Source organism: Pagrus major, chromosome 19 (genome assembly GCF_040436345.1).
Source record: "Pagrus major chromosome 19, Pma_NU_1.0".
Taxonomy (NCBI): domain Eukaryota; kingdom Metazoa; phylum Chordata; class Actinopteri; order Spariformes; family Sparidae; genus Pagrus; species Pagrus major.
Genome location: NC_133233.1, coordinates 18,827,179 through 18,853,473, shown reverse-complemented (window position 1 = coordinate 18,853,473; position 26,295 = coordinate 18,827,179). Strand labels below are relative to the sequence as shown.

Sequence of the window (26,295 nt, the reverse complement as noted above, 5' to 3'; positions counted from 1 at the left end):
CTCAGTGCCAGAGCTGCCAAGCAGATAGAAGGGCCTATTCTCCCCTGATGGGCAGAGAGGCTGGGTACCACATCCAGTCCTGAGTTGGGCTGCTTCCCCATCCGCAGCCCAACACACACCCAGCCTGCGCGTCCGTGTGGCCCCTAGGAGACCACTTCTCAACACGCAGCTGTCAGGCCTGCCAAGCACTGTACAGCAGCTTTCCAACAGCACCTATGGAGAGGAGGAGTGAGAGTACCAGGCGAGAAGGCAGAAGGTGAACTGCTTGTAAATCTGGATGAGTGATGCTGGGGATTCTTGTAGTAAAAGCGTGCTGTGTGGCTGCAAAGTTGAGCTCATTACGTTCATGCTAAATGTATTCTTATCTCTGATTGTGACGTGTGCACGTACGGTGTTTTCACCTCAGATGAAGATCATAATCAGTGTTAAACTGGCACAACAAACAGCCTAAAGACTGAGAGCACTTGCATGCTTTAAAACAAAAATCTCCAAAGTGCTTTTTCTCTGTAGCTGCCTGTGTGCCTAACAGCTGCCTGTTTCTCCAAAGCTGCCTGTAATGATAAATAAATCAGGGCTACATCTGATAATTGCAGAATTGTCTTTTAATGTTATTCCTTTATATGTGAGGCCGTCTTTGCTGTCAAGCCTGGCAATCTCATTTTGTTTGACTCCGAGATGAAATGTTCAAAGAATGTCTTTGATTATACGCTGCTTCGATTCGAGATTACATTTAGTTTAAAATGCGAGATTAAACATATGTCACTTGCAGCTAACAAACGGGGTTGCCTTTGTTGTGTTCCTCTGAGGATTCTTTGAACTCCCGAATTATTAATTCATTTTTTAACGTTAATGGCAAATGTCATTTTGAATGCTCTCAGAAGCGTCAGATTTTGTCATTTGTTATGCACTGTTGTTGCGTATCAAAGCAAATGTTGAGAGAGACGACTCCTATACCGTGTGTGTGATTACTTCTGCCAGCAACAATCACCTCTCTGTATGTTTTTATTCTTTTAACAGCGTAGAAACACAAACAGGTATTCGTTTGTCTCTAAGTGCAGATATTTCACCCTGAGATCTCTCCGTGCTTTGTGGCTTTAAACCCACATGACCCCGTACCTCCTAAACTGTGATCACATGTATGTCGGAGTGGGTGCAGGCGTTCTGCACCATGCAGGGTTATCACAGTGACACGCCTGTCACCCAGGAGTACCAGGCTCGGGAGTATGGTGGGGTCTTCGCACCAGTCAGCCCGCTCTGCATCCTGTGCAAGCTGCAGACACACCATGCAAAACAGAAGCAGATAGCTGACAATTGGAGTTAAAGGCTTGTGAACGTAAGTCACAGTGGAGGAGTCAACACAGTGCAGCCAGGCTTACCTAGCAACATCTAAAGGCTGCTTCGCTGTGGACACAACACAAGCTGACAATGTACTTTTATTATTTTATACCAAACAATCCCATGTTTAAACAGTAATTCTGTTGGATTTTGCAGCATCCTCAGTATCTCCTGTCTCGTGCCTCCTGTGTAAATACAGTTTGACATGCTCAAACGCTGACGTAATTTGAAAAAGGTTTTATCAGAATGAATGAAATTTAAGATGTCATTCCATTGTATTCATGGAGATTTCAGCCACGGTGCAAACCTTCCCACTTGTGGCTCAAAGCTCTCGATGAAAAATGTGTTGGTGTATTTCCAAACCCACTTCATCGGAAAATACATTTGAAGAGATCTTCTACTGTGTAAAATATCTCAGAGCGATACTTCTGATAACATATCTTTTCCTCTATGGGTATGACTGCACAGATTCCACTTTAACTAATATGAATGAATGGATACATGAAGAGACGGGAGTGATGTGTTATATCCCTCATCAAAAGGGTGAAGTACTGCTACTTTTTTCTTTTCAAAAAGCACTGTGTATTTCAGGCACATTTCTGTGGTACCAGAGATTTGTTCAATGGGATGAAACATAAATCGCTCTGCATCTCCGTGAAAGAAAAATTCTCAGCTCTTTCACAAAGATTGGATTTGATCTCTGTCAGTACCAACGGCAGTGTGTTTTGACTGTCAGTCTGTGACACAGCAAAGCACAAAATTCATCTGCAAACACCCGCATTAATCAAAACACATTGATTAGTGTTACAGTCACTTTGGTCACATCTGCTTTACTGCATTACCTGTCTCAATTAAGCATCCAAGGATAAAAAAAAAACAGTGTATATTCATCATCTAAATTTGAAAATACATTTCTCAGCTCACAAAAGTAATGACCGGCAAAAATGTAATGTTTGATTTATTGACTACAGAGGAATATAATCATGTTATTGTTCAACAAAATTCTGGAGTTGATGATTTTTAATGAGCTGTAATTATAAACTATCAAAATTAGATTTGAAGTGACCATTTTACACATATAAAGAGTTTGTCTATGTAATACTTCCTTTGCTGTAATAAAACGTTCATTGCTTTTATCGTTATCATTATTTAATGTGATTTTTCATATATTTTTCATTTTGTGATGTATACCATTGTTGGAAAATGTATTAATTATTATGATGATGATGATTTTAACAATATCATCCAGCGTTATAGCAGTGGTTTTGAAAAAGATATTACTGTAATCCATTAGATAATCTTGTATATTTATTAAAGATGCTTGTAAAACATCAGAGGATTTGACACATCTTTAAAAGGAAAAACTTTATAATTAATATTTATTTAGATTTAAAGATAGAATATGTAACATTTCTACTTTAAAATGTCTAAAAATGACAAGACCTTGGTTATATATTTTGTTAAGTGATAAACAATGTTCGAATTCTGAGAAATCTATCAGTTTATTGTAGGTAAGGGTGTGTTTCATTTGGATGCCTGTCATTATAACTTACAGGAGAGAGTGAGGAAGGAAATCGGTGAACAAGGCTAACCATAACACAAATGAAAACTTTTAAACATTACCTCATCCGTGAACATTTCTGCTTTGAGTCACCTCAGATAGATTTTCATCATCAAGACAACAACTCACACCCACTACTTAGGTCTTTTGTTTTGATTGACAGACCCCTAGTGGCAGAAATTATACGCTGTGCGTTTAGTCACAGTGAAACAGATGTTGGAGCATCTTAAGCTTCTGTAATGTAACAGGAAGTTATTGTAACTCAAATATACATTGTTCAATCTGCCCAAACGTCACATGGTTGATGGATGACATCTACATGCCAGTAATGAGTTATAGTCGCAGCTCCACCTACCTGCCTCGAAAAGGATTTAAAAAATGTAATTCATAACTTGTGATTGGATTGTGAAAAACTGGGTGTGGCTCAGTGAAAAACAGCTGCACAGTGCTAAGCTGTAGAGGGAGCTGCAGACCTCCACACACACCATGCCGGTAGAACACATGCACCGATTGGTCGAGTGTGGTTTTATATGTTGGGTGGAGTTAGCTAGTTGCCCCAAATCACATTTTATTGGTCAAAATGATTAAACCTCTACAAGTTAAAGAGTGATCACAGTCATCAAAAATATTTTTACGTTTTACAGGAAGAGAAAAGAGACACACTTGATAAAACAATATTTAGCATTTAACAATAAACAAAAATGAGCAAATAACACAAGTACAAAGAACGAGAGTTTGTATTTTGAATAAGTATGTTTTCATTTCACTGTGTCTTTAGGTTGGGTATTAAAATAATGGTAGAGAATATACTTTTATATAGTTTTTTAATGCTATGCATGTATGTTTTGTTTGTATCTGCTGCAGTCTCTCCTGGTGGCCCAGCAGCTGGCCAATGCAGTCGGTGGCGTGATGTCCGGTGCGGCGCCAGGCATGAACCAGCCCATCCTCATCCCCTTCAACGCAGGCGGACATCTGGGCGGGCAGCAAGGCCTCGTCCTCTCCCTGCCCACAGCCAACATCCAGAGCCTGGTGGCTGCTGCTGCTGCAGGGGGCATCATGACGCTCCCCCTCCAGAACCTGCAAGGTAAGAAACAGGGCCAAGTACACACAAAGCTACAGAAAAAACTCCTTCCTTTGACAAAACAGGGTCAACATGATATCAGAGTTAGAAAGTCAAGAGTAATTCAGCTACTGCAGGAAGCTGATAGATGTTTTTAAAAGACATTGATCTCATGCTCACTTTTTATACATGATGATTTATAGAACATAAGATACCAGGAGCTATGAGGAATAAATACAAGAAATATTGATCCCAACAAGAGTTTGTTATATGTTCGCTGTATGACACGGAACAGTTCTGTTTTTTTCTTTAAGAAAAATGCTTTACAAAGCTTCTGAGCAGGTAGGAATCCTTCAGGGGTTTGTATCCCAAAAAGCCGCTATCCTCAACTTGCCCAGAGGAACAACCATATTAATTACAGGTCAACGTTTTGCAGTGCAGCGCAAAAGCACTTTATGCCTCTTTCCTGTGCATAAGAGTGCACTGTACTTCACTTTTTTATCTCTTTTCCACCTCATCTGTCCATCCACATGGCTGTACTTATCCTTGCCTTTTAAACTTTAATGCCCAAGTGTTCTCTTTTGATCATAGTTGTAAATGGTTTTCATTTTAATGTTTAAAACATTGTCTCTTTTATACCATTAGATTGAGGGATGGATGGGGAAACCGTCTGTCATGAATCTTGGATGAGAGAGCCGCACTAATGTAAAAAGATGCCAGGCTACATGTAAAGCAGTGTGTTTTTAGGAACAAGATTACAATAATGCCAGTGCAGCACAAAGTGCAGGGAAGGCTCCCTTCATGTGAGGAAATGGATGGACAGAAGGCCTGAGTGAGGAAATGTGGAGGTAGAAGCCTAATGGACACAAACATGCATAAATAACAGCAGCCATCGCTGTGGGCAGAGCTTTTAATAAACCCGCATCTATCCAGTGAGCCCTTCAATGTATCCATCAGTAGTGGACGATAATGGGCCCAGCAGGCCCATCTGACTCACACTTCAACAGATCTTCCTCCTGGTGCGTGAGGGACAACCCAGAGGCTACAGTGATCTGATGAACTGATCGACAAACACATTGTCAGGGTGTCAGAACGCCAAAACAAACACCTCTCAGTCATCCTTATTGTCCACTGCTAAATAAACCAACAGACAGTCTGGAATCCAGTGTCCTGATAAAATTCCCCATCCATGAGAGATAGTGAAAAAAAAAAACTGTTGTGGAGAAATGCCTCTGTGGCAGATCTTATTTTAAGCGTGTGGACTGACAGACTGCCTGTTCGCACGTCCTCTTATCTGAAGGGGATGCATTGAAGGGACCTCCATGGAGAGAAAGTGACACAAGTCACGAGTGAAGCTAAATGTCTTGACTGTGTCCGGGCCCCTCTGGCCACGCGACGCTCCTCCACTCTCCCCTGTCTGAGTTCATCACAGCTCCGCTGAATGAGGCCTGCTGGCACAGCACCTCTGTCAGACAACTGCAACTCTAGCCTCTGCCCCAGCATCCCCCTCACTTCCCCACCCTGCCCCTCTGGGTCTCTAGGCCTGATTAATCACACATATAATACAGCGCCGCGCTGTCGCCGGGGAGCAGTCAGCTCATTTCACGACCTCAGGAGCAAGTGTGCTTTACAGCACACGCTGCTAGCTAATTATCGTCAGATCAGACACAAGACAACTGTGCGGCTCAGTAATGAGACTCCAGGAGGAGCCCAGCCAATGGCTGTATTTAAATGTAATGAGGCGGCTAATGACCAACTAATAAGGCTGTTTGTCTTGGGGAATGGGCGGTTAAGGGTGAAGGAATTGTATTCTATGAGACTACAAAGCAGCATGCTTATAGTCTGTTATAGTCTTTGTAAGAATCCAGTGTTTAAAACGTTATATAATATCAATATCAAGTTTTTCAGTCCAGTTTTTATACGTTTTCATATTCAGCTTTAATGAGGGAGACAAAATGAAAAAACAAAATCAGAACAAGCAGTAACAACAGCATGTTCGATCACATGTTTTGATCATGCTAATTAAAGCCAGCTCTGTAAGAATGAATGTTGACAGACTGCTGGACTGCTGTGAGCTTTAGGAGGGCAGCTCCCTCAGACTGTGATGAATAACTATCACTGTAATAGGGTTGTGCTATAAAGTAGGAGCGGTTGCTTAAATAAAACTGAGTAGCATCTTGTGGCAGACTCAGTAAACACAGGCACCAGTGTAACTGGTTATTTGTCAGAATGATTTATGCCTGCAAACATGCAGTAAAAACAAATTCCCAATGAAACTAAACAAGGGAGAAAGTTATCTTTTGTGACAGAGTGCACACAATTCTAGCTGACTTCACAGAGGCAAAAAGTAGGTTGGGTCATGCTAGAGGTCTGTAAATATGACAGTTAAGAATAAAAAAAATCCTACATGATTTTCACAGTTTCAGATATAAGTATGTGCGACTGATGCAGACAAAACATCTGCAGGTTTTTGTTGTTAGAATGATGCTAACTTTCTGCTGCATTTTTAATAGGTTTAGATTTCACATGGTTTTATAACAAGCAAAGCATGATTACCATACTTGTAAAACTAGTTGTATCAAAGCACTGTACATGTAATGCCCAATGGGAGGAAGCAGAACAAAGTCTCATCTATCTACTCCTCTTCTCTATGACTCACTCAAAGGTAATGCAAGAAGCTAGTTTACTGGAGCTCTTTCATATTAATAAGCACATCCCATCTTATTTGCTCTCAGCAGAAAGCCAGGCAGCGCATCACATCAGAGAAGCGAGTTCTAATGCTGAGGTGAGAGCATTGTTCCTCTGTACTCGTCCGCAGGAAACACAAAACAGCACTCAAGCTTCCTGATAAAGGTCGACATCCCACTCACCTGCAGTAATGAGACCCGGTGTCAATGCCAATCAAAGGCTTGTCTGCCGTTTTGATGAAAACGCTCAGCGGTGTCGTTCGCAGGTTGCGGGTGTTGCCGTGATACAAATTAGGGAAATCACCGTGCTCATTACAGCACCAAAGGGTGGGCTCCTGGGGGAAGAGCCAAATGTTTCCACACTAGTTAGACATGTCAGACTGCATCTTTTCTGCCTCAGCTGACTGCTGCTCCTTTAAGAGGTTAGATCACCGGGCCGGGCCACTGACTTAACCTCTGTCTGCTGTGGGAATGCCTCTGTGTCCCTTTACCCATTATTTTATTGGAGCCGGAGAATTCCAAGCATCCTTTTTGGGCTTGTTATAGCCACACTAGTTGCTCATTGCGGGCTCCTTTCTCTCATGTGTGGATCGTCAAATCATTTTGGGATAAGAAAAGAAATAAGCTATTGTTTGTGCACACATTGAGCCAGTAGAGGAGTGCATTAAGAGGACCCAGTGCAAGCAGTCCACATTTCCTCACATCAACATCTGCCATTTTAACACAATAGAGGCCAAACCCATCCCTTCTCCCTCATCGCTGTTTAATTTGAAGTGTTCTCAAGCAGTATGTATTCCACGTCGTCTTTTAATGATTTAACTTTGCTGTGGTTGTAAGATGACTCGCAGGGGAGAGAGCTGCATTAAATAAATAACAGTGATAAAATGTAGACCTCATACATTTCAAAGCTAATGCAACTAGCGGTGCAATAGGAGCAGCTGCACACAGTCCTGGAGCGGTAATTTGATTGATTTGTTGTGACAGCAGCCAAATAATTGAGAGTGAGAGGTGCTGCTGGAGATGAAGCGCAGGCAGAAGCAGGTTCGCCTGGCAGTCCCAGCAGATATGGCACCCGGGTTCTCATCTCTGCCATTGATATCTGCCAGTGGTTTATTGTTTGTCTTCAATAAGCAGCTTGGAAACGTGCAAGGTTACTGCCTTTGTGACAGTTTGGCGACGGAAAAAAAAAAAATCACCAATCAAAATGTACAGAGGAGCGATGAGAGGGTTAGAATCAAACACACAGATTTACACTCATGCGCAGGTTTACTGTACACGCACATATGAGCACACAGACACTCCCACGAGACTCATGATTTATACTCTGATGTCTTGTTTTGTAGCTGAGATGTAAGTAAATTTTACCCCCTGGTGTTTCACTTGTTGCAGACATGCTGATGATTTGTTCTGAATTCATGTTACATATTTTTCATAATTGCACACAAATAACTACAAAGCACAAATGATGCACAGTGTATTTGAATACAATGTATGTTGTGTTCTTTCGATGCATGTATCCTCGGGCTGGGTTATGAAGCTGCATTGTGATACACAATATACATCTCATTATTTATGAAATGCTCTCAAAAGCACTCAAAAAATGCTACAACAGACCAGCAAAATCAAATATTACAATATTTTTTGACAAATTCCCTAGAAATTGACATTGAGACAATTTTGTTGGGATGACTATTGGTACTTTCACACAGTATTAAAACAATGAGATTTTTGATAAAGAATCATCAGTAATGTGGATATAATGACTAAGTGGGCAAAGGCAAGTTTTTGAACAAGTACAACAGTCTGGTAAGTCCAGAAAATGACATCACTTCACTGTAAAGAAGCCTTTAAAACCAGTAAAAAGACAACATTTATACCTTATCATGGTATAATGATATTCAAAATCTAAGACGATATATAGTCTTAAATCATGATAATATGCTATTGATATATTTCCCAACCTTAACGGTAAAAGATTTTATTGTGGATCACGATAAAAAAAACACTCACAATAAGTTGATTGCGGTGAATTTTCATTACTGGGAGACTAGTGAATGGAGATAATTGTAAATATCCTCACATGAATGACTTAAAAATGCTGTCTAGCTTGCTGGCGTACAGTCTTATCTTGGTTTCCTGATTTATTTTGAATTGCCTTATCCTGTCACAATGGCTGAAGGCATGGCTTGCACATTGTATCCTCTGCAAAACAAGTTAAATCAGATTTCAAACTAAAAAACGACAGGGAGATGAAGACCTTATGATTTATTATTACTTATTTAGGATTCTTTGTTTGGTTGAGGGTGACCAGACCAGACTGAAAAATTTGGGACAGGCTCGAATTACAAGCAGTTGCCCTGAATCTTGTCCTCATTGTCCCATAAATTTGACTAAACCAGAGTTGTGATTAGCTAGAGCCTATTTAAACATGAAATACTGATTGTTGTGAAACACTGTTTTGGTGTCACACTTCAGCTGGCTCTGCATTGGCTTTACAGCAGTTTGTATCCTACATGACTTATGGACGTTGTTTTTTTTTTTAGCTGTGTACAGTAGTGCCACAAATTAAAAAAACAGCTACTGCGAAGGTGACGTTATGACGTTGAATTAAAAAGAAAGAATAATGGAGGGAAATTAAACCATCCATCACTGACATGGATCCCGGTGTCCTAATGACAGACAGCTGAATTCATGAATAAAAATTATTTTAGCGTTGAGTTTTGACTGATGTTTTTTACTGATCATTGCCATCGTGACCACATGACCACGCCCACCCCCAACTCCCCTGTCCCAGATTTTATCCATTCTCATCTGGTCACCTTAGTTTGACTGTTTTTCACTAAAAAAAAGATGCGTGTCCTCTCTGTGATGCAATAAAAATATTTGTTTTCTAACAAAATGTAAGGTTAAATTGATTCCAGTATGTTTCAGTGCAATTTTAGTTTTTATTATAAGAATATTTTCATGATTATCAGAATAATATCGTGAATGGCAATTAAGTTGGAGAGGATAAATCGTGACATTAAATTTTCTTATCATCCCCTACCTAACTTATACGCAATATTAAAGCAATGACATTTTTGATAAATGATTATCAGTAATGTGGATATAATGACTATGTGGTTAAAGGGAAGTTTTAGAAGTAGAACAGTCTGTTCAGAAATTACATCAGATTACTGTAAAGAAGCATTTAAAACCAGGAATAGACAACACTAATATTATGATGAATAAATAATAACAATATATTTCCCTTCCCTAAAGTATCTCAAGAGATTTTTATGTTTTCTATGTGGTAAGATGCTGTTGTGTTGTTTGTCTTAACCTTCTGGCTCTTGACTTGTGTTTTGTTTCTGTGGATGGTGGCAGTGTCACTCTGGCTCAGCCATGCCACAGGACAGCACGATGCCAGAGCCTGAAATAGAAAGAAAGAAGAGAAAAAAGGAAGGGAAAGGGCGGAGGATGAGTCTTTATGGCAGTGTGGAGGAGGACAATAATATTGTTAATCAGATGTGGCTGTGTCTGCTCCTCCACAGCAAACCCTGACATCTGCCCTCACTGGTAAACACTGAGGGAGGCTTTTTGCAAACCTCCTGCCATAAACACGCATACAAGAGAGTCTCTGGACATGACACACTGTGTCTGTCTGCACTGTGTATGCACAGGGTGTATTTAAATGGGCTTTATAGTAGAAGTGTAGTAGGAGAGGATAGGGAGTCTGAAGTCTGAATCTCATTATGACAAATTTTCAAATTAGCTTCCAATTATGAATAAGGAACATGCAAAATGATTCAATTTTAATCCAGCTGTTTTCTGTTCCCTTAGCTCCTGAGCTACAACATGTTAACTTCTCCCCAGTGTAATTACTGAAGAAACATGCATGCAACTAAATGAACCATTCAACATTATAAAATAAATTGTGTGGATATTTTTGTAATAAAGCCTCAATTATCTGAACCTGAAGTGGTCTGCACACTGACATCCTTAATAAATATTCAGTATTTTTGTTGCATTTATTGATTAGATACCACCAACAATTGTGCACAATCAATAGAGGTCGTTTCATCATCACATAATCAGCCTATTGTTCCTGATCACAAGTCTAGGAGAGGAGTGAATCTGATATAAATTACAACACGTAACAGCGTATTGTTTTCATGATATTTCAACGCTTGTAAAATGCTTCCAGTAAATGCCTTGACCACTTGGCCCCGGAGTTGTTTTGTAGGAATTACATCTCACTTTTTTTCCCCTCTCCTTTCCGACCCGGCTGCTTCCGAAAGATTTGCTAAAGGTCTGCCATATTGCTGAGGCGCAATTCAGAAGCTTTCAGCAACAATCTGTAGTCAAGCATTTTAAATGAAAATTGATTTGTGATTTACATGGTCAGTGAGGGGAAAATGAACTTATGAAATGTTGTAAATGAAATATTAGACAAGGTGCAGTGGGAGAGAGCAGACAGAGATGGTAATCTTGTGGAACTGGAATTCCCGCCTGGCAGAACTGGGTGACATTTTACATTTATCTGTGTTCTGCATGAGTTGTAATGTTAATGGTAATTTTATGGGACTGAACCGGAATGAAAATGGTGTTATCACCGATTGCTTCAAATGTGGAATTGTGTAAAGTAGCACAGCTGCATCCTTTATTTCCCATTCCCCAGTAATGTGAGTTATTGCATGATCTGTTCTCTAAGGTTGAATGTGTGTATTCAGCCTGTTTTTATCAGTCTGTTCTACTCACAGCGCCTTATATCACACACCTTTGCCACGGGATGAAATACACAAACTGCTGTATTTTGGTATTAGTATAAATGCCACATTTGTGTTTGAATGTTTCTCACATTTATTCAGCAGGTCTTTGCTTTTTTGCTCTGCCTCCCTGTGAATTTGCATCACAGGTACGATAAACAAAAGATTAAATAGGATGTTAGTGGCTGTTTTTTCACTTCTAGACTGTCTAGAGGAATGTCCTGTTATGTATAATCAACTTACAGTACAGTAATAATATTTTATGTGTGAAAATGTGCTTGAAACTACTATATGTACTGCCTCATTTTGATATATCCTCACTTTCAATATAATGTATATAACATTATAATGTAAACAAACATATTATCAATATGGATCCATCATGGACTTAATAATACAAGCAAATCAATGTAGCATTACTCTCTGATCAATACTACTTACACTCAGACCAGATGTTCTAATTTTGATCGATACCCTGTGCAGTGAATGTTTCCTATTCCCGCTCTGGCCGTGTGCAGCACATATGGATTTTCATAGAGCTCGCTCTTCCATGTTTATAAGAGAAAAGAACCAGAGAAAGAACAAACAAAGTGATGGTGCAGCAGCAGAAGCTGTGGGAGTCTGGGAGCCAGCCTGGATCACACAGAGGTCATCTTTAAACACGGCTCTCCAGTTCCTTGCCTGTGAAACTAAAGAGTCTGCGGTGACATTTGTCAGCAGATGGTATGGAACCAAACCCTTCACCAGCAGGGACGTCTCAGCCGCTGCTAAAAGCTATCTGTGGTTACTAATTGCTGACCAGGGCCTAATTACCTTAATTAATGGCCGAGGTATCTGGGGGCCAGATTTGTGGGGGCTTTTATCAGTATCAGTGCAGCTTAAAAGGTCCCGTAGGAGGCCTGAGGAGCGTGTTTAAGTCCCGTGGGTGCTATTTCTGGACTAACTGCAGACACATCACAGATGGATCCTGTGGCATCGGTACAGGACGGCGCGTTTGGAGGGAGATATCTGTTACTTACAGATCATAAGTAAACCTCTCCAAGAACAAAAAAGGCTTTTCTTTTAGCATGTATTTTCTACTTTTCTCTCTCATACACACAAACCCAGCTTCCTGAATTACACTGCCGTAATTCACAATGACAAAGTAGACTTAGCACCTTTTTCCACAGACCGTGGGGGGTTTTGTTCAGTGAGCTCTCACTGTGAAATTAGCCTTGGTACTTTCATTTTCCAGCTGCAGTGAAATGGTTAAAAGACACAGATCAGCCAGTATGAAAATAGAACTGATTCAACAAAATCTGCTGCTTCCCCCTTGCTTGCTCCTCACCCATCCAGCAGAAAATAAAAAAAACTCCCCCCTATTTTCCCACTCCCCCCCCCCCATTCCCTACTACCCCATCCTCACCCCCTTCCCCCAACCCCGTCAGGCACCTTGTCCGCATCTGGAGAAGGCTTGTAAGTTTCGGGTGCATACATTTCTTTTGATGATATATTGTCCCGGTGCGGAATTTCATTTACTGCCGCTGCCCTTTGCTGAACCTGTTGCTAGTCAGTGAGCACGATAAGCGTATAAGTAGCATGCTACTTCATTCATCATACATCGTTCTGGGCTCTCAAATATCTCATATGCGATTCAGGAAGAAACTACTAAACCGGCACAAAGGATCCCACCAGGATCAGCTGAAGTTCCATTAAACACTGTGTACAAAATAGAGCACACTTGGTAGTTATTATCAAATACACATTTTCAGCGTTGCATCTACAAAACATTAGTGTTCATTTCGTGGTGTACACGTTGTTTATGTAGCAGTGGGAAAGATGTATCTCAAGTGCAGTGCTCGTGTTGTACATAATTCCATTCACATTGCATTTCGAATGCATGCATTTTGAAATCTGTTTTTTCCCCTCAATCATAGTGGCTGCTCTGTGTTGTATTAAACAGCATTAATAATCACAAGAGGCTCAGTGTCACTCAGAAGTCTCCACATCACTAAGGCAGACAGTGTTGTGCTGCTGGGCATGTTGTGCTGCGTGAAAGTGCTTACACGCTCCCTCAGACAACCAAAGGGAATAATTAAAGACAGAAGATGGAGGCAGAAGAATGGAAAGCAAATCCCATTGTTTGGGGTTATTTCATCCCACTGAATTTCTTCTTCTCACTTTCTTTCGTTTCTCTTCTCACATTCCTCCCCAAATGCACTGTGGGTATGTGGCGCGCTATCAAAAGCATATGTAAGCGAAGCAGCGCAGAACAAAAGCCCTATGATGTCCTCCTCATACCCACATTGTCTTTTGATTATTCTACAATCATTTTATATCTGTGTAAGTTGGAAAGGAAGGGAAAGGCTTAATAACCCCATAATATACAATACTTTAGCTGCTCAGAAACTGCAATGCAAGATGTGTTTTAGACGATTTCAATACAAGCTCACTCATTCTCCATTTGTTCTTTTTTGCTCTAATGGCGTAATTATTTCAAGACCTCAATATCCAAGTTGTTACAAAAATAAGCCACAATGAAATTCAAATTTAAGGTGAACTAGACTATGCCAACTCTACTCCACTCCATTTCTAGAGCAGTAAATGTAGCCCCTCAATCTCTCTCAGCTTTTACTGTCAGTCAGAGAGCACTCAGTCATCTCCGTGCATCAGGCCCGCAATATTGATTTTTCCACCCACTGAAACAGCCGCATGAACATAAATTTTGCATGAGGCTTTTACTCGCGGCCTCCGCTTTGGTCTGACGACACATGATGGGACCATGAACACGCTGTAATAACCCAGTCTGTCCTGCCAGGCAGACAGGCTCTTTTTTCTTAAAGAATGGGGTGGTGGGGGTCCGCGGCTTCTGGACTCTGAAGGACAAAAGCGAGGGACCCCTTACTCGGTGCCACAATATTATACACTGTCGACTTAATATCTGAAATAAGAGTGAATGTATTTCTCAATGCATGACAGAGTTTTTTTTTTGGTCATTCATTTGATTTAAGGAAGTGTTTTGAGGTGTTGATTATAACAATATAGAGTGCCGAAGGAATTAGTCCTTAAATCCGGAAGTAAGTTAGCATTTTAGCACTTTCAGTTCGCTTGTCTCAAAAGTCAATAAGGTCTGTGGGTAAGGCTGATGTAAGTGATTTTTTAAATTTATTTATTTTTATCAGAATGAAAATTAAATAGCTCTATATTCGAACAATAATCACTGTTATAGAGTGTTTGGTCAGCAACCTGTGTCTCTCCTCCCCCCGCTCATGCAGTGAAAGAGAAAATCAATTTTCTGGTATCCCTTCCCACTTTACCCAATCAGGACAGAGAACACCATAAAGAGGCGGTCCTGAGAGCAGGATCCTCCAGTTTCCTGCTATGTCTACCGATTAAGTTAGCACATTAGCGTTTATGTGGTGACGTAGAGAAGAGAGAGGGATTGCTAAATGCAAAACAGACAGGAACTAAGCTAAAATGACAACAACGCTTACAGAAGCTTTTACAAAAGTTTAAGATAATTTCATGTAACCCCACATTTGAATCGTAAAGCGTTTCAGTGTCTTTAAAACTGAGGTTGCTAAATGAGACTAAACAGGTTGTAAGGGACTTTAAAAAGCCTACAAATACATCATCCATGCAGCACTCTATTCTTAAGTATAGGTAAATACTTAATTTTTTAAGTATGCCTTAATATATAGTATGTTTGGAGGGGACCTTCCCCTAACTTCCCCTTAAAATTTTAAGCATTTAAAACTTCCAGGAAATGCATGCAAATGCAAAGAAACAACAAAATCCGTTACTTGTATCTTTAAGTTTATAATCATAAATCTTCCCTAGAATGAAAGTTAACCAAATAACCAAATTCTACATCATGTCATTGAATTAGTTTTTTCCACATCTGAGGAGGTTATTAGTTTTAGACCTTCAGATAGTGAACCAACTAATTCCACACCCTCAGCAAAGAGAGTTTAACTTCTGTAGTCTTTATTTAGAAAGAAAACATGCACACTTTCAGACTCATTAGCACTTAGTTTGATAGCACAGGTCAGTATTAAAAGGTAAAAAAAAGCTACAATCCACAATAATCTTTATATATCTTCTCTCAGGAAGGAAATCTTTGTTTGGGACCCCCTGGAACTCTTTCAAGGGCCCCTGGAGGTCCCTGGACCACACTTTGGAAATCAATAACCTAGCGTAAGCAACACCAAAAGGGCAACATTATCAAGCACACAGGGATTTTCTTGTATGTGTAACATCTCCATGGAGAGGATTTGATTCTTTGAAATGCTTCCCCCAGAGTGAGAATTCTACAACACAGCTTGATATTGCCTTGCATCACAAAGTGAAAGCATTATCTCTGGATCCCTACAAGCGATGTGGTTTACTCTCTAAAACCCTGTGGCTCCGCGACTCCGCTCAAATCTTAACTGCCTATATTTTTTTTCCTGTAGTCGCTGAGTTCCTCCTGCAGCAGGACTGAAGCAGTGATATTGCCTGCTGTGGCTCTGAGTAATGTTTTTATTCAGGAGTTCACTAGTTCCTTTAGCGTTTTATTTTCTCCATGTTTATTACAGCCATCGCCAAGGCAGGAATCTATTTTCCATTCCTTTAACATGATTACCAATTGTATGGACTCGCTGGTAAAAAGAGTGTAACACCAATTTGTGTTCCAGTTTGTGTGATAAGAAGATTTTTGTTACTTGTTTGTTTGTTTTTCTGCTTTTTCTTTGAAGATTAGATTACAACCTTGTTAAAATACATTTAAGTGATGAGCAGTAGTTGAGTTCAAGTACTTTTACTCAGGTATTATACTCAAGTACACATTGAAGATGCATATACTTTTGAGTATTTCCGTTTAACGCCACTTTATACTTTCTTAGTATGTTTTAGAAGTAAATTTTGTACTTTTTTTCTACTCCACTGCATTAATTTTACAGCTATAGTTAAGATTTTTACATACAAGACATTTGTTTATAGATTAAACTGCCCAGCAGCACATACAATGATTCAAATTAGCTCTACCTCGATCTACTAAAAACACTATTTAACACTATTTAGAAATGTATGCTTGATTAATAATTATCCAATAGTTTAGTATTGCATTATTATAGTATACAGTAATAGGATAACACACATTATTTTGCATTATAAGTACTTTTACCTTCAATGCTTTAAGTACATTTTCAATGCAGGACTTTTACTTGTAATGGAGTATTTTTATTGCAGTATTGTTACTTTTACTTGAGTGAAGTATCTGAATTCTTCCATCATCACTGGTGATTGGTCCGGCCCAGTGAAGGGCTTTTCTTTCTTTTGTTTGTTTTAATAAACCACCTTCCGATTACATGTAAAGGTTTATCATTCATTAACAAAACAATTCTTTAAAAAAACGTAATTGACAGATTGATCATATAATCAAAGTAATGAATGTTTCGTTACATAGAGTGTAATCAATGTTACAAAGTGACCTACAGTGATTAAAGTTAACAGTGGAAGTGAAGGAATGAGTGCAGAAACAGTGATGTGATCCACTTAATCAGTGTACAAGTGCTCCGATCTAATCCACAGAGTAAAAATGACCTTCCTTTGACCATCTTTGTAATTACCAGATCTCATAGAGTCTAAATCTCCTTACCTCCAGTGGAGTAATTATCAGTGCGACTCACTGAAAAGGCAATTGAGACAGTGGTTTATGGACTCCCATAGTGGAACGTGAGGCAGAGCAGTAATGGGGAGCTTGTTTGTCCCTTCTCACCTCTCTTGTTAGAGAACGACAGCTGTGTTTAGACTGGAGCGGTCCCTAAAAATACAAGGTGGCTCACTTTGGACAATTTCATTAACTCCTGACAGGCAGCTTCTGATTAGCTCTTAATTTACAGCGCTGCTAAATGATGCCAAAGACATTCAGATGGTACAACAGCAGTTAGAGATGATTTGGGTTGACATTTTTCTGTTCTCAGTTTAATTATGTATCTGAACTGAGTAGAAGAAGTGCTGCACATATTCCAACTATGAGAACTACTTTAAAAGCAATAACCATATCTTTGAGAAGAGCATACAGTGCCAGAGTACTTATTATTTACTGGTCTTACACAAAAGCAACTATAGATTTTATTCATTCTTGTGAACTCAGTACATTCTTGTGAACTCAGTACATGCTGGTTTTGAACTATATTTTCCTTTTTGATGGCCAGAAAATATGAAGTCCTCTGCCTTCTCCTGACAGTACTTTATGCTGGGTGTTGCACAAACAGTTCGATAGAATGAAAGATAGTCTAAGTCCTTTTATGTAGACGCGATTGGTGGTACACTGCAGTCATTGTTCGTGTTGGCCTTGGCTAGTCCTTTTCTAAGGGCTATAATATGATGAGCATTTATTCACATATGCTCTCTCGAAGGCCTCAATGCATCTGTAGATGTTTTTGTATTTCATTAAATACAATTCATTAACAGAGCTATTGGTATGACTTGACATTTCAACTACAAATCAAAAATAAGTTTTTCCTTTTACCTGTAGTGTTTTTTATTCATTTAGATTGTGTAGGTGTGAGTTGCTGAGTTTCGGAGATATCGGCTGTAGCGATGTCTGCTTTCTCTGTATCATAATGGAACTAGATGACACTCGGCTTGTGGTGCTCAAAGCACCAAAAAAAAAAAAAAAACGCTTGAAAACTCAACAGCAATGCCTCTTTACAGAAATTATGACCCAGTTTCTCAAGATAATCCACAGACGTTGTTGTGAGCAGTTTCATGTAGGAACTATTTTCTTTCTACCCAGCTACACCTGCCGACCGTATCACCACGCAGAACAAGGCGTGCATCCACTCATGGATGAGAGGCTAGCTAAATAAGCTAACTAATGTTACAGCTCAGCAGAGGAGGGCAATTAGTGTTGTAGTGTGAAAAATATGTATTTTTGATTTTGGGTTGAACTGCCCCTTTAACTACAACTTAGGCCAAAATGTAGTTCATTTTCACACTTACAGCACTGTGCATTTGTGGCAGTTGTCCAGCATCAATATCCTTTATGTTCTTCAAAAATCAGATTCCATGTTAATGTGGCAGAAATGTTAATAAAACATTTGTCTCCTGACCTGACCACACCTGTACACAAACATGTACCCACACAAACATCGTATAAGGTAACTCATAGGGAAGACTTGTAAAGGAAGGTGTTGTGCAATGAGAGGAAAACAAGGAGTCGAGCTTGAATCAGCCCCAGAGAGAAAAGTGCCGTAATAGGGGGGTTGGCAGGGACTACTGAGATAGCGCTGGTAATGAGAGAGCAGTCTGCCCCCCCACCTCCACTCCCCCCGTTACTCCTCAACCACACAGGAAACAAAAATAGCATTTTGTCTGACGAATGAGCCGGCTTTGACCTACCCTTTCGACCTCTGACAATCAGTCTCGCTTCGTCCTCCACTACTTCAGAAGCCAGGGCCGGGACAGTCAAAGATAACAGTTGATTTCTACTGTGGCACTAAAGCACAAAAAGAGCTCTGAGAGAGAGATGGCAGACAGTTCTTCAAAGCACTGAGGTTGGAGGCTTCAGACTTCTCAGTGCTGGTGTTTCATAGTCCCATATGATTGTTGTTAAATGTTTAAATGGAGCAAAAAATGCCACAGTTCAGCTCGTGTCTGGTCATTTAGCTGCGTGACTCCCCTCTATGATCTGGCTCATTCCTCATTATAAACATTAACATAGGCGAGTTGTGACAGCAGCGAAAAGTGGGACCCGTGCTCTTACAACCCTCTGGCATGATGACTAAGTGGGAGCACTGCTTGCTTCGCAGTCGGAGAACGAGTGAATATGAAACACAACAAAGAGACAGTGGGAGATATAATGAGCACTATAGGATCCCGGCACCCTCTTGCCCTCTCTCCATCATAAGTGAAGCTCCCACTCTCATCCTCGGCCCTGTGTCTGCTGGAGGAAGGAGCGCAAACAATTAGCTGAGACAAGCCGTTTGGATTATGTGCTCAACCAAAGCAATCAGACAGCTGTGGTTAAAAGAATGAGCTTCAAAATGCCAGTTGCCCAGTTAGAGGGGAAGGGAGGGTCAGTGGTCCTGACAGTCTTAACAAGATGACAGAATTTATAAAGCACTGCTGTTAAAGAATATAGTACCTGCGGTGTAGCCCTTATAATAAGGCCACATGGGGCTTCTTCCATATTCCCTCTGTATTTGTTTTCTTTTGCCTCGTATTTTTTGTTGTACCTCTTGTTCCTCGGCGTAATGGTCGGCGCTGGAGGAAATTCTCCAATCGTCTTTGATCTTCGCCCAGTTTCGATAATTTTCTGACAGAAATCTCATTTTAGCTCGCTTTTGTTTTTCTCTGTCTTTGTTCCCTCTTATTCCATCTTTAAATGGGGCTCAACATTTTGTCGTTGTGAAGTTGCAAAGGAAAAGAGCCGGCCCTGTCAGGGGCTCCGGCGCTCGCTAGACAACTTGCCCCAACATTTCAAGTGAGAATTGGACTGTTGCCGTTTGCACAAGACGATATATAATTCATGGTGGGGGTGTGAGAGAGGTGTCAATGTGTCAGGAGGTAGAAGAAATGTAAAAGTGCACTGTTTACTGGCTTTTCTTTGGCTGTGCTTCTGCGGAGTGAGGAAAGAGGAGGATGATCTGATCTTCATCAAATGTTCATCTGTGCCTGTCCTGGAGTCCTAGTGACCACACTAATCAAAGACTTGTCTGCGCTGATGTTTTATTCATCTTTTATGAGGCAACCATACTTAAATTATTTAAGTGCATTGATTCTGTATGTATACAAGCTTGTCTACGCCTGTGTTCACAATGGCTGGCTGCGTTATCAATAGATCACTCTTTTGAACCAGCGTTTGTTATTCGGCCCTTTGTGTATTTAGTCATTTTGATAGTAAACTGTGGATGTACTTTATGTAGTGCTGTAGATATTATGTTGTAGTGAGGCATCTTTCTTTATATGTGCGTTAAACATAATAACTTTGCTGTATTTAGGGAATTTGAATGCAGGTAGAGATGTTGTTTCTTTTTATATTTTTGTGAAAAGCCTGGAGAGACAATTTGTTTCTTTGAAATTTGTTTTAGAGATAAAAGTGGTTTCTTTTTTTTCTCTGTTATAACTCCAGTCCAGTTGAATTTCTTTACCAATGTGACTATTCTAAGCTAATTGTTTGTTTGAAAATGCACAATGAATTTATTTTTCAGTAAGTACAATCGATTAGTCCTCTAGTCAGTATGTATAAAGTATGCTTAAATCCTCATAACTATCTTGCTTTTTGGTCATGGAAAATACTTTTTTGAAACTATTTAGATCATCATAGCTATGGGAACTATCGTAACCTTGCTTCTTTCCATAATGCTGTCCAGTGTGTGAAGTGCAGTATCAACATACAGATCAGGTCTCATCCCCTCAAAGCTTGTATTATCTTTTAATCCACAGAAAATCATGTCATGGTCATCTGTTGTATTCATCCTTTTGTTTTCTATCTAGAGTAACATCACAGAGTCAAAGACAACAGAACAACATATTATAAAGTTTAAAGTCATTTGTTTATGTTATGCCTTTTGCATTGAGCATGACCTGTGAATAACCTTTTGTGCCAATGCACACATATTTTACCGTATATAATTTATTTTTCCTGCATGTTTGACTGAAAATAGGCTGTCAAGGGCTTTCTGAATGTGAGCACCTGGATAAAAAATGGTTCTGCCTGTCATCTGTATGAAAACGTGTCCTTTTTTCTATTTAAGTAGCTGTGAAGGTCAGTTTGGATGTTGTTTTTAAGACCAATTCTCCACATATAGTATTGTGGTTGCTGACAGCTTTTGTAGACACTACGCTGTGGTATGGATTTCTTCTAATCCACGGAATTCTGTATTTAAGTGTTTTTAAGTCAAAGGAAACTACCATAAAGATGATATTTTTACATTTATTGTATATTTGAGATGGACGTTGTGAGTTTATGGGAGTATTTGCATGCTGGTGCGTCTGCAGCCCGGCTCAGCCTGAGTGTTACCTGTCTTTTTTTAAAAACAGCATAAAAATTTAAATGTAGAAATGAGGTTCTAATGGCGTGCCATTATTGGATCCAATTAGTTAATGGGTTTATTTCTGAAGTCTCGCAGTGAAGATGGATGTCTCTTTCCTATGAGATTTTAAGCCATTAAACCAAAGATTCTGACATTCTCCAAGTGACAATGAAGACTTTTGGCTCCAGAGAGAGCAATTATATCAGTCAGGCTTGATAGCTTTGTCCTCCAGCAAGCTAAATTAAATTCACTGACTCTATCATGCAGGGAAAAGACCCCGGAGGACCTTGTTGTGGCATCATGTTATTTACATGTCTCTCACTGTTCACCCTATGCATTCCACACCTCCATGTGTTTGTGTATATCTATCTGAGGTGTGAGCATATTCTTCAAATAATGAGGGCTTCCTCAAGCAGATGTTGTCAGTCCAAACTCATTCCTGTTCAGGTCTCAAACACAGAGAGAAATCAAACAACTCACTGTCCTTTCATCAACAGCTACCTCATCACTGAACTCCCAGCTCCAACACCTGCAGCAGCTCCAACAGATGCAGCAGCACCACCACCAGCAGCAGCAACAGCAACAGCAGCAACATCAGCAGCAACAGCAGCAACACCATCACCAACAGACCCACTCCCACACCCAGAACCAGCTGTCATCCCAGCATCACATGACCCCACCCAGCCAGCAGCACACCTCCGTCCCATCTCCTGGCTCTGCCTGCTCCTCTGCCTCTGGACACCCGCAGCAGTCTCCGCCGCACCGGCCCAACCAGTCGCCGGCCCGTAGCCTCCCTTCGCCCGTCACCCCGCCCATGCCATTGCCGGTGAGTTTGCGCAGATCCAACATTTTCCTAGACTCGTGGTAGAATTGGCCTCAAACTCATCTGATACTGATTCTCTTTTTCTTTGATTTTCTTTTTTAATTTCAAATTTGTTTCTGTCACTGAATGCAAATTTAGGATAATTTTTCTCTGTGAAAGGTAGCATGAGGCCGTATCTTAGATGTTCATACACCAACCTTTTACAGGCTTGTTCAAATGTTAAGTCTATCTTTCTAGAAGATGTAAAAAAAAAAAATTGGTGCTTTTACAACTTTATAATGAAACATTACCTAGAAACAGGGTTTAATATGGATTGGTTACTTCAACTTCAACAGCAGTACCGGTCTAGTATGTAAGATTTGTACACAGCTTTTTGAGTATTCACTTGCTAATAATCTCAATGCACACTATTGCACACAGATACAGCATTCACATAATTTTTAATGGACACATTAAATGAGGTACATCCTGACAACCATCAAAAGTACCCAGCTATTTTACTACAGATACATAACATTATATCGCGTGCAAATTAGATTTATAATTCCTGTAATTCTCCACTTTAAAGAACTGAAGTGTGCATCTGAATGGTGTCATTGATGATGGTGCGTTTTGGGCAGATCAACCTTGAGAAAACACCGTGTTTAAGCAGGATACACAATTCTTGATTCTGTGTCAGCCCTTGATCTTTATCAAGTGGCAGTATTTGAATAGAGGCTAGCTGTCTATGTGGAGCTATTAGAATATGCTTCTTGTTGCCGAAGCCTTGACACACTTGAGCACATCAAACCTCAGCCGAGAAGCACGATCCTCCTACGGCAGAGAGGGATTCTCAGGTTATCTAACCTTGGGCTTTCCGGACGTAATCACTCCCTTAATCTTCGCTGCTCTTCCTACTCAACCTCCTTTTTAGTCACTTTGTCTGTCCATCCATCTCTGCCCTTCTGTCTGTCTGGCTGTCACTGTGTGACGATAATAACCTATTTTATATCCCTGTGGTTTCATTTCTGGTGGAGACTGGCCAGGGTCGCCTTTCTGTCCCTGGTCACATTCATCAGCGTCAGACCCTTATTGGGTTGTGGTGCAACCTTCTTTATGGCCAGGATGAGTTGGGCTATTTGTTTCCCCCCTTGCAGCCCTCTCCGGCCCTGTCACGGCCTAGTGAGACTCAGCAGGAAAAACAGCCTCTGGATTTAATGGGCTCCAAAGGCTAGCCGCTACATCGCACCAAACACACTGTCCAGTCTGACTGTGGATACAAGGGCTTCTGACCAACATACAGATTCACACATTAGGCTTGCATCAGCGTACAAAGACCTTGGATAACAGATATGAGTTTCTGAATTCTGAGGAAACCACCTCTTTTATTCTTCAAATTTCTTAGAATCTGTGATTCTCAGACACAAAGACAACAGGAGCAGGGTTATTTTAGAACAAACACACTGCGTTGATAAGACTGAGACCCTTAGCTTTAGATAGATTGTCTATGTCTAAAAGAAGCAGCACGGCTGATTATGATGACTGAGGACAGACCTCCCTTGAGGGGGGCCAAAGGGGCCACATCAGGTATCATTAAGATATTGCCTCATCAAATAGGATTATGGAGCGTGTGTTGGTGTGTGTATGTGTGTGTGTGGGTGGGTGAAGCAGAATGGCTGTAAAAGGTTTAGTTTCTCTGGGTCAGTGCTGGTGTTTTCAAAGAGTGCCGGTGTCACCCAGCGAGGGGCTCGCCCAAGGACAGGCCGCAGCCTCAGCACCCACTCAAGGCTGCAATAGGATTTAAACGTCAGCTCCGCCTCCCTCCGCTGCCTGGGTCAGTGATTGGATTTTCAGGCCCAGAATCACTGAGCATCTTGCGGGTTGATTCACATAAGTTTTTAATTCAGGGAGACTCGCAAACACAGACTGTGATTGGCCTTTTGTATGTTTTAATTGAAGACACAGAAGGGCATTTCTGGCGTCACCCAGAGGAACTGTTCTGTGGAGTAAAGTCGAGTCATAATTACCATAATACAATCAGCATTACACAGATAACACCCCTATTTCCTGCTGTCATTATTCCGACATGCAGAATCACCCAGCCATTCAACTATTTGCTGAAAATACAGCGCAGAGCTGCAGAGAGACAAACACTCATTATGTTCCAATTAATGTCCCATTGTAATTCTCTTCTCATGGGAGGTGTGTGATATTCTCTATAAACCCATAGTGAGGAAATCCTGAGCATTCATTACATCCCTGGTGTTTTATAGTGTTTTGTGTTTTTAATTTGTGAGACAAAATGCATTAATTGGCTCATTAATATCCCTATTAGAATACAAATCACACCACAACAGACTGTGTCCCCTTGAGTCGATGGTCTAAACTCAGATTACTGCAACTAATTTGGTTAAATGGAGTAAAAATGTACCTTTCTACCCCGCCCTCACCCTCTCTGCTCCCCAACATGTAGAGTACAGTGAGATGCAGTCTGTGGCTGCCTGAAATAGCCACCACGGTGATGACAAATAGACGGGGGAGATTATAAAATTTGCTTAAGTGTGTTAATGGGCTGATTGTGGGAGCCCGCTGGATTTTGCTGGAAGTTGATTGATTAGAGCTGCGGGTTTTCTCCACGCCCAGAGAGCTCAGGGATTTGACGGGGTAAAGGCGCTCGCCAAGTCTGTTACACCGGAATTGATCTTAATTAGATCTGAAAGACCTGCCACAGCAGAATGGTCGCGGCGATTAAAATGAAAAACAGGAGAAATTACTGATCAAATTAATCATAATGTCGGGCTACAGCTGTAGGTCTGGTGTAATTTGCCACTCCAGTGAGTTACATCAGCCCAGGCAGGGAGAGGAGAGGCAGTACATACTGATCCGTGGCAGCGGGAAGCTTAGGCCAGCCTATCAGTTCTCTTATTCCAGTTCGTATGGCCCGGACCCTCCTGACCCAGCTGCGCCATCCAGTGGAGCTCCATCATGCTTCGCTCTCTGTGGCTCTCATCTAATTAGTAACTTATTATTACCTTTTTTTTTTTTTTTTTCACCAAATCCTTCTGCATTAAGTCTTTCTTCATCTTCAACAACACAGCGCCGTCTCTCTGCTGTTCCTGTCATAGCTGTCTTGTCACCAGCATGTTGTGTGTTAGCTAATAGCCTCTGACCTTGGTCCAGTGTCTGGCTGGCTGGTTTTTCGGGGGGCCTGGCGGAGATGGAGGCGTCCTGTCTTCCCCCTCTGCCAGACTCCTGCCGTCTGTCTGTGTGTCTGTCTCTACTCCCCTTCGCAGTCGTCTCCTTGATCGCTGTCAGAGCCTCACACTGGGCCTGTCCACTCTCCATCCGCACACTCATAGGGGTAATTACAGCCTAGGGGCCTGCCTCCTATCCCTGTGCTCCACAATTTACCACCAAAGCGTCCACAGACATCTCTCTTCTTCCCCACTGCACCCCGACATCACAGGACCGCAGGGCCTCAGACCCACAAGTGCTGCAATTACCTGAGCCTCTCCTCTATCCTTTTCTCTCTCTCCCCTCTCTCTTCTCACTCCCTCTTGCTCTCTCTCCTCCTCTCCCCCTTGCTCCCCTCTCTACCCCTTGGCTCCCTCACTATTCCCTGGCAATCAGCCTTCATTAGAAGCCTCTGGTGAAAACCCATCGTCACCAAGGTCAGCGGCTGCCAACCACAACGGCCTTTCAGAGGCCTGGCTGTCTGCACTCTCCATCTCTCCTCACCTCCTTGCCATTCTCTCCTCCTCCTCCTCCCCCTCCCATTCGCTCCACCATCCTCCTCAAGTCTCGGGACCATCTCTGCTGCTTTTGTCTCCAGCTGAGGCCCCTTCAGACACTCATGTCACTGTTTTCCGCTGCAGTGCACTTTTACTTATGTCAACCGCTGTTAAAATCACCACTGTCCAATTTGCTCCAAATGTCTCTCTTTTTATGGGCGGTGGGCGTCTCTCCCATTATATTAACATGTGTATTAAATGAGCCTTGCACATCGATTAATTGATTTTCCAGATCAGCCCCACGTCTATTCAATTTAGCGAAACGGGCTGCCATCATTCCATGGGGTATTAAATCAAAATTAAAATGACA

The 26,295-nt window shown here is 41.1% G+C and overlaps 1 protein-coding gene across 1 annotated transcript in view; it reads left to right on the top strand.

The window, feature by feature from the left end:
• Positions 1–26,295, top strand: part of pou6f2 (POU class 6 homeobox 2) — a 73,281-nt gene that overhangs the window by 19,962 nt on the left and 27,024 nt on the right. The window contains exons 4-5 of the mRNA XM_073488854.1: positions 3,761–3,980; positions 21,890–22,218. Coding sequence (XP_073344955.1) covers positions 3,761–3,980; positions 21,890–22,218 — 549 coding nt within the window. The remainder of the gene's footprint in view (positions 1–3,760; positions 3,981–21,889; positions 22,219–26,295) is intronic.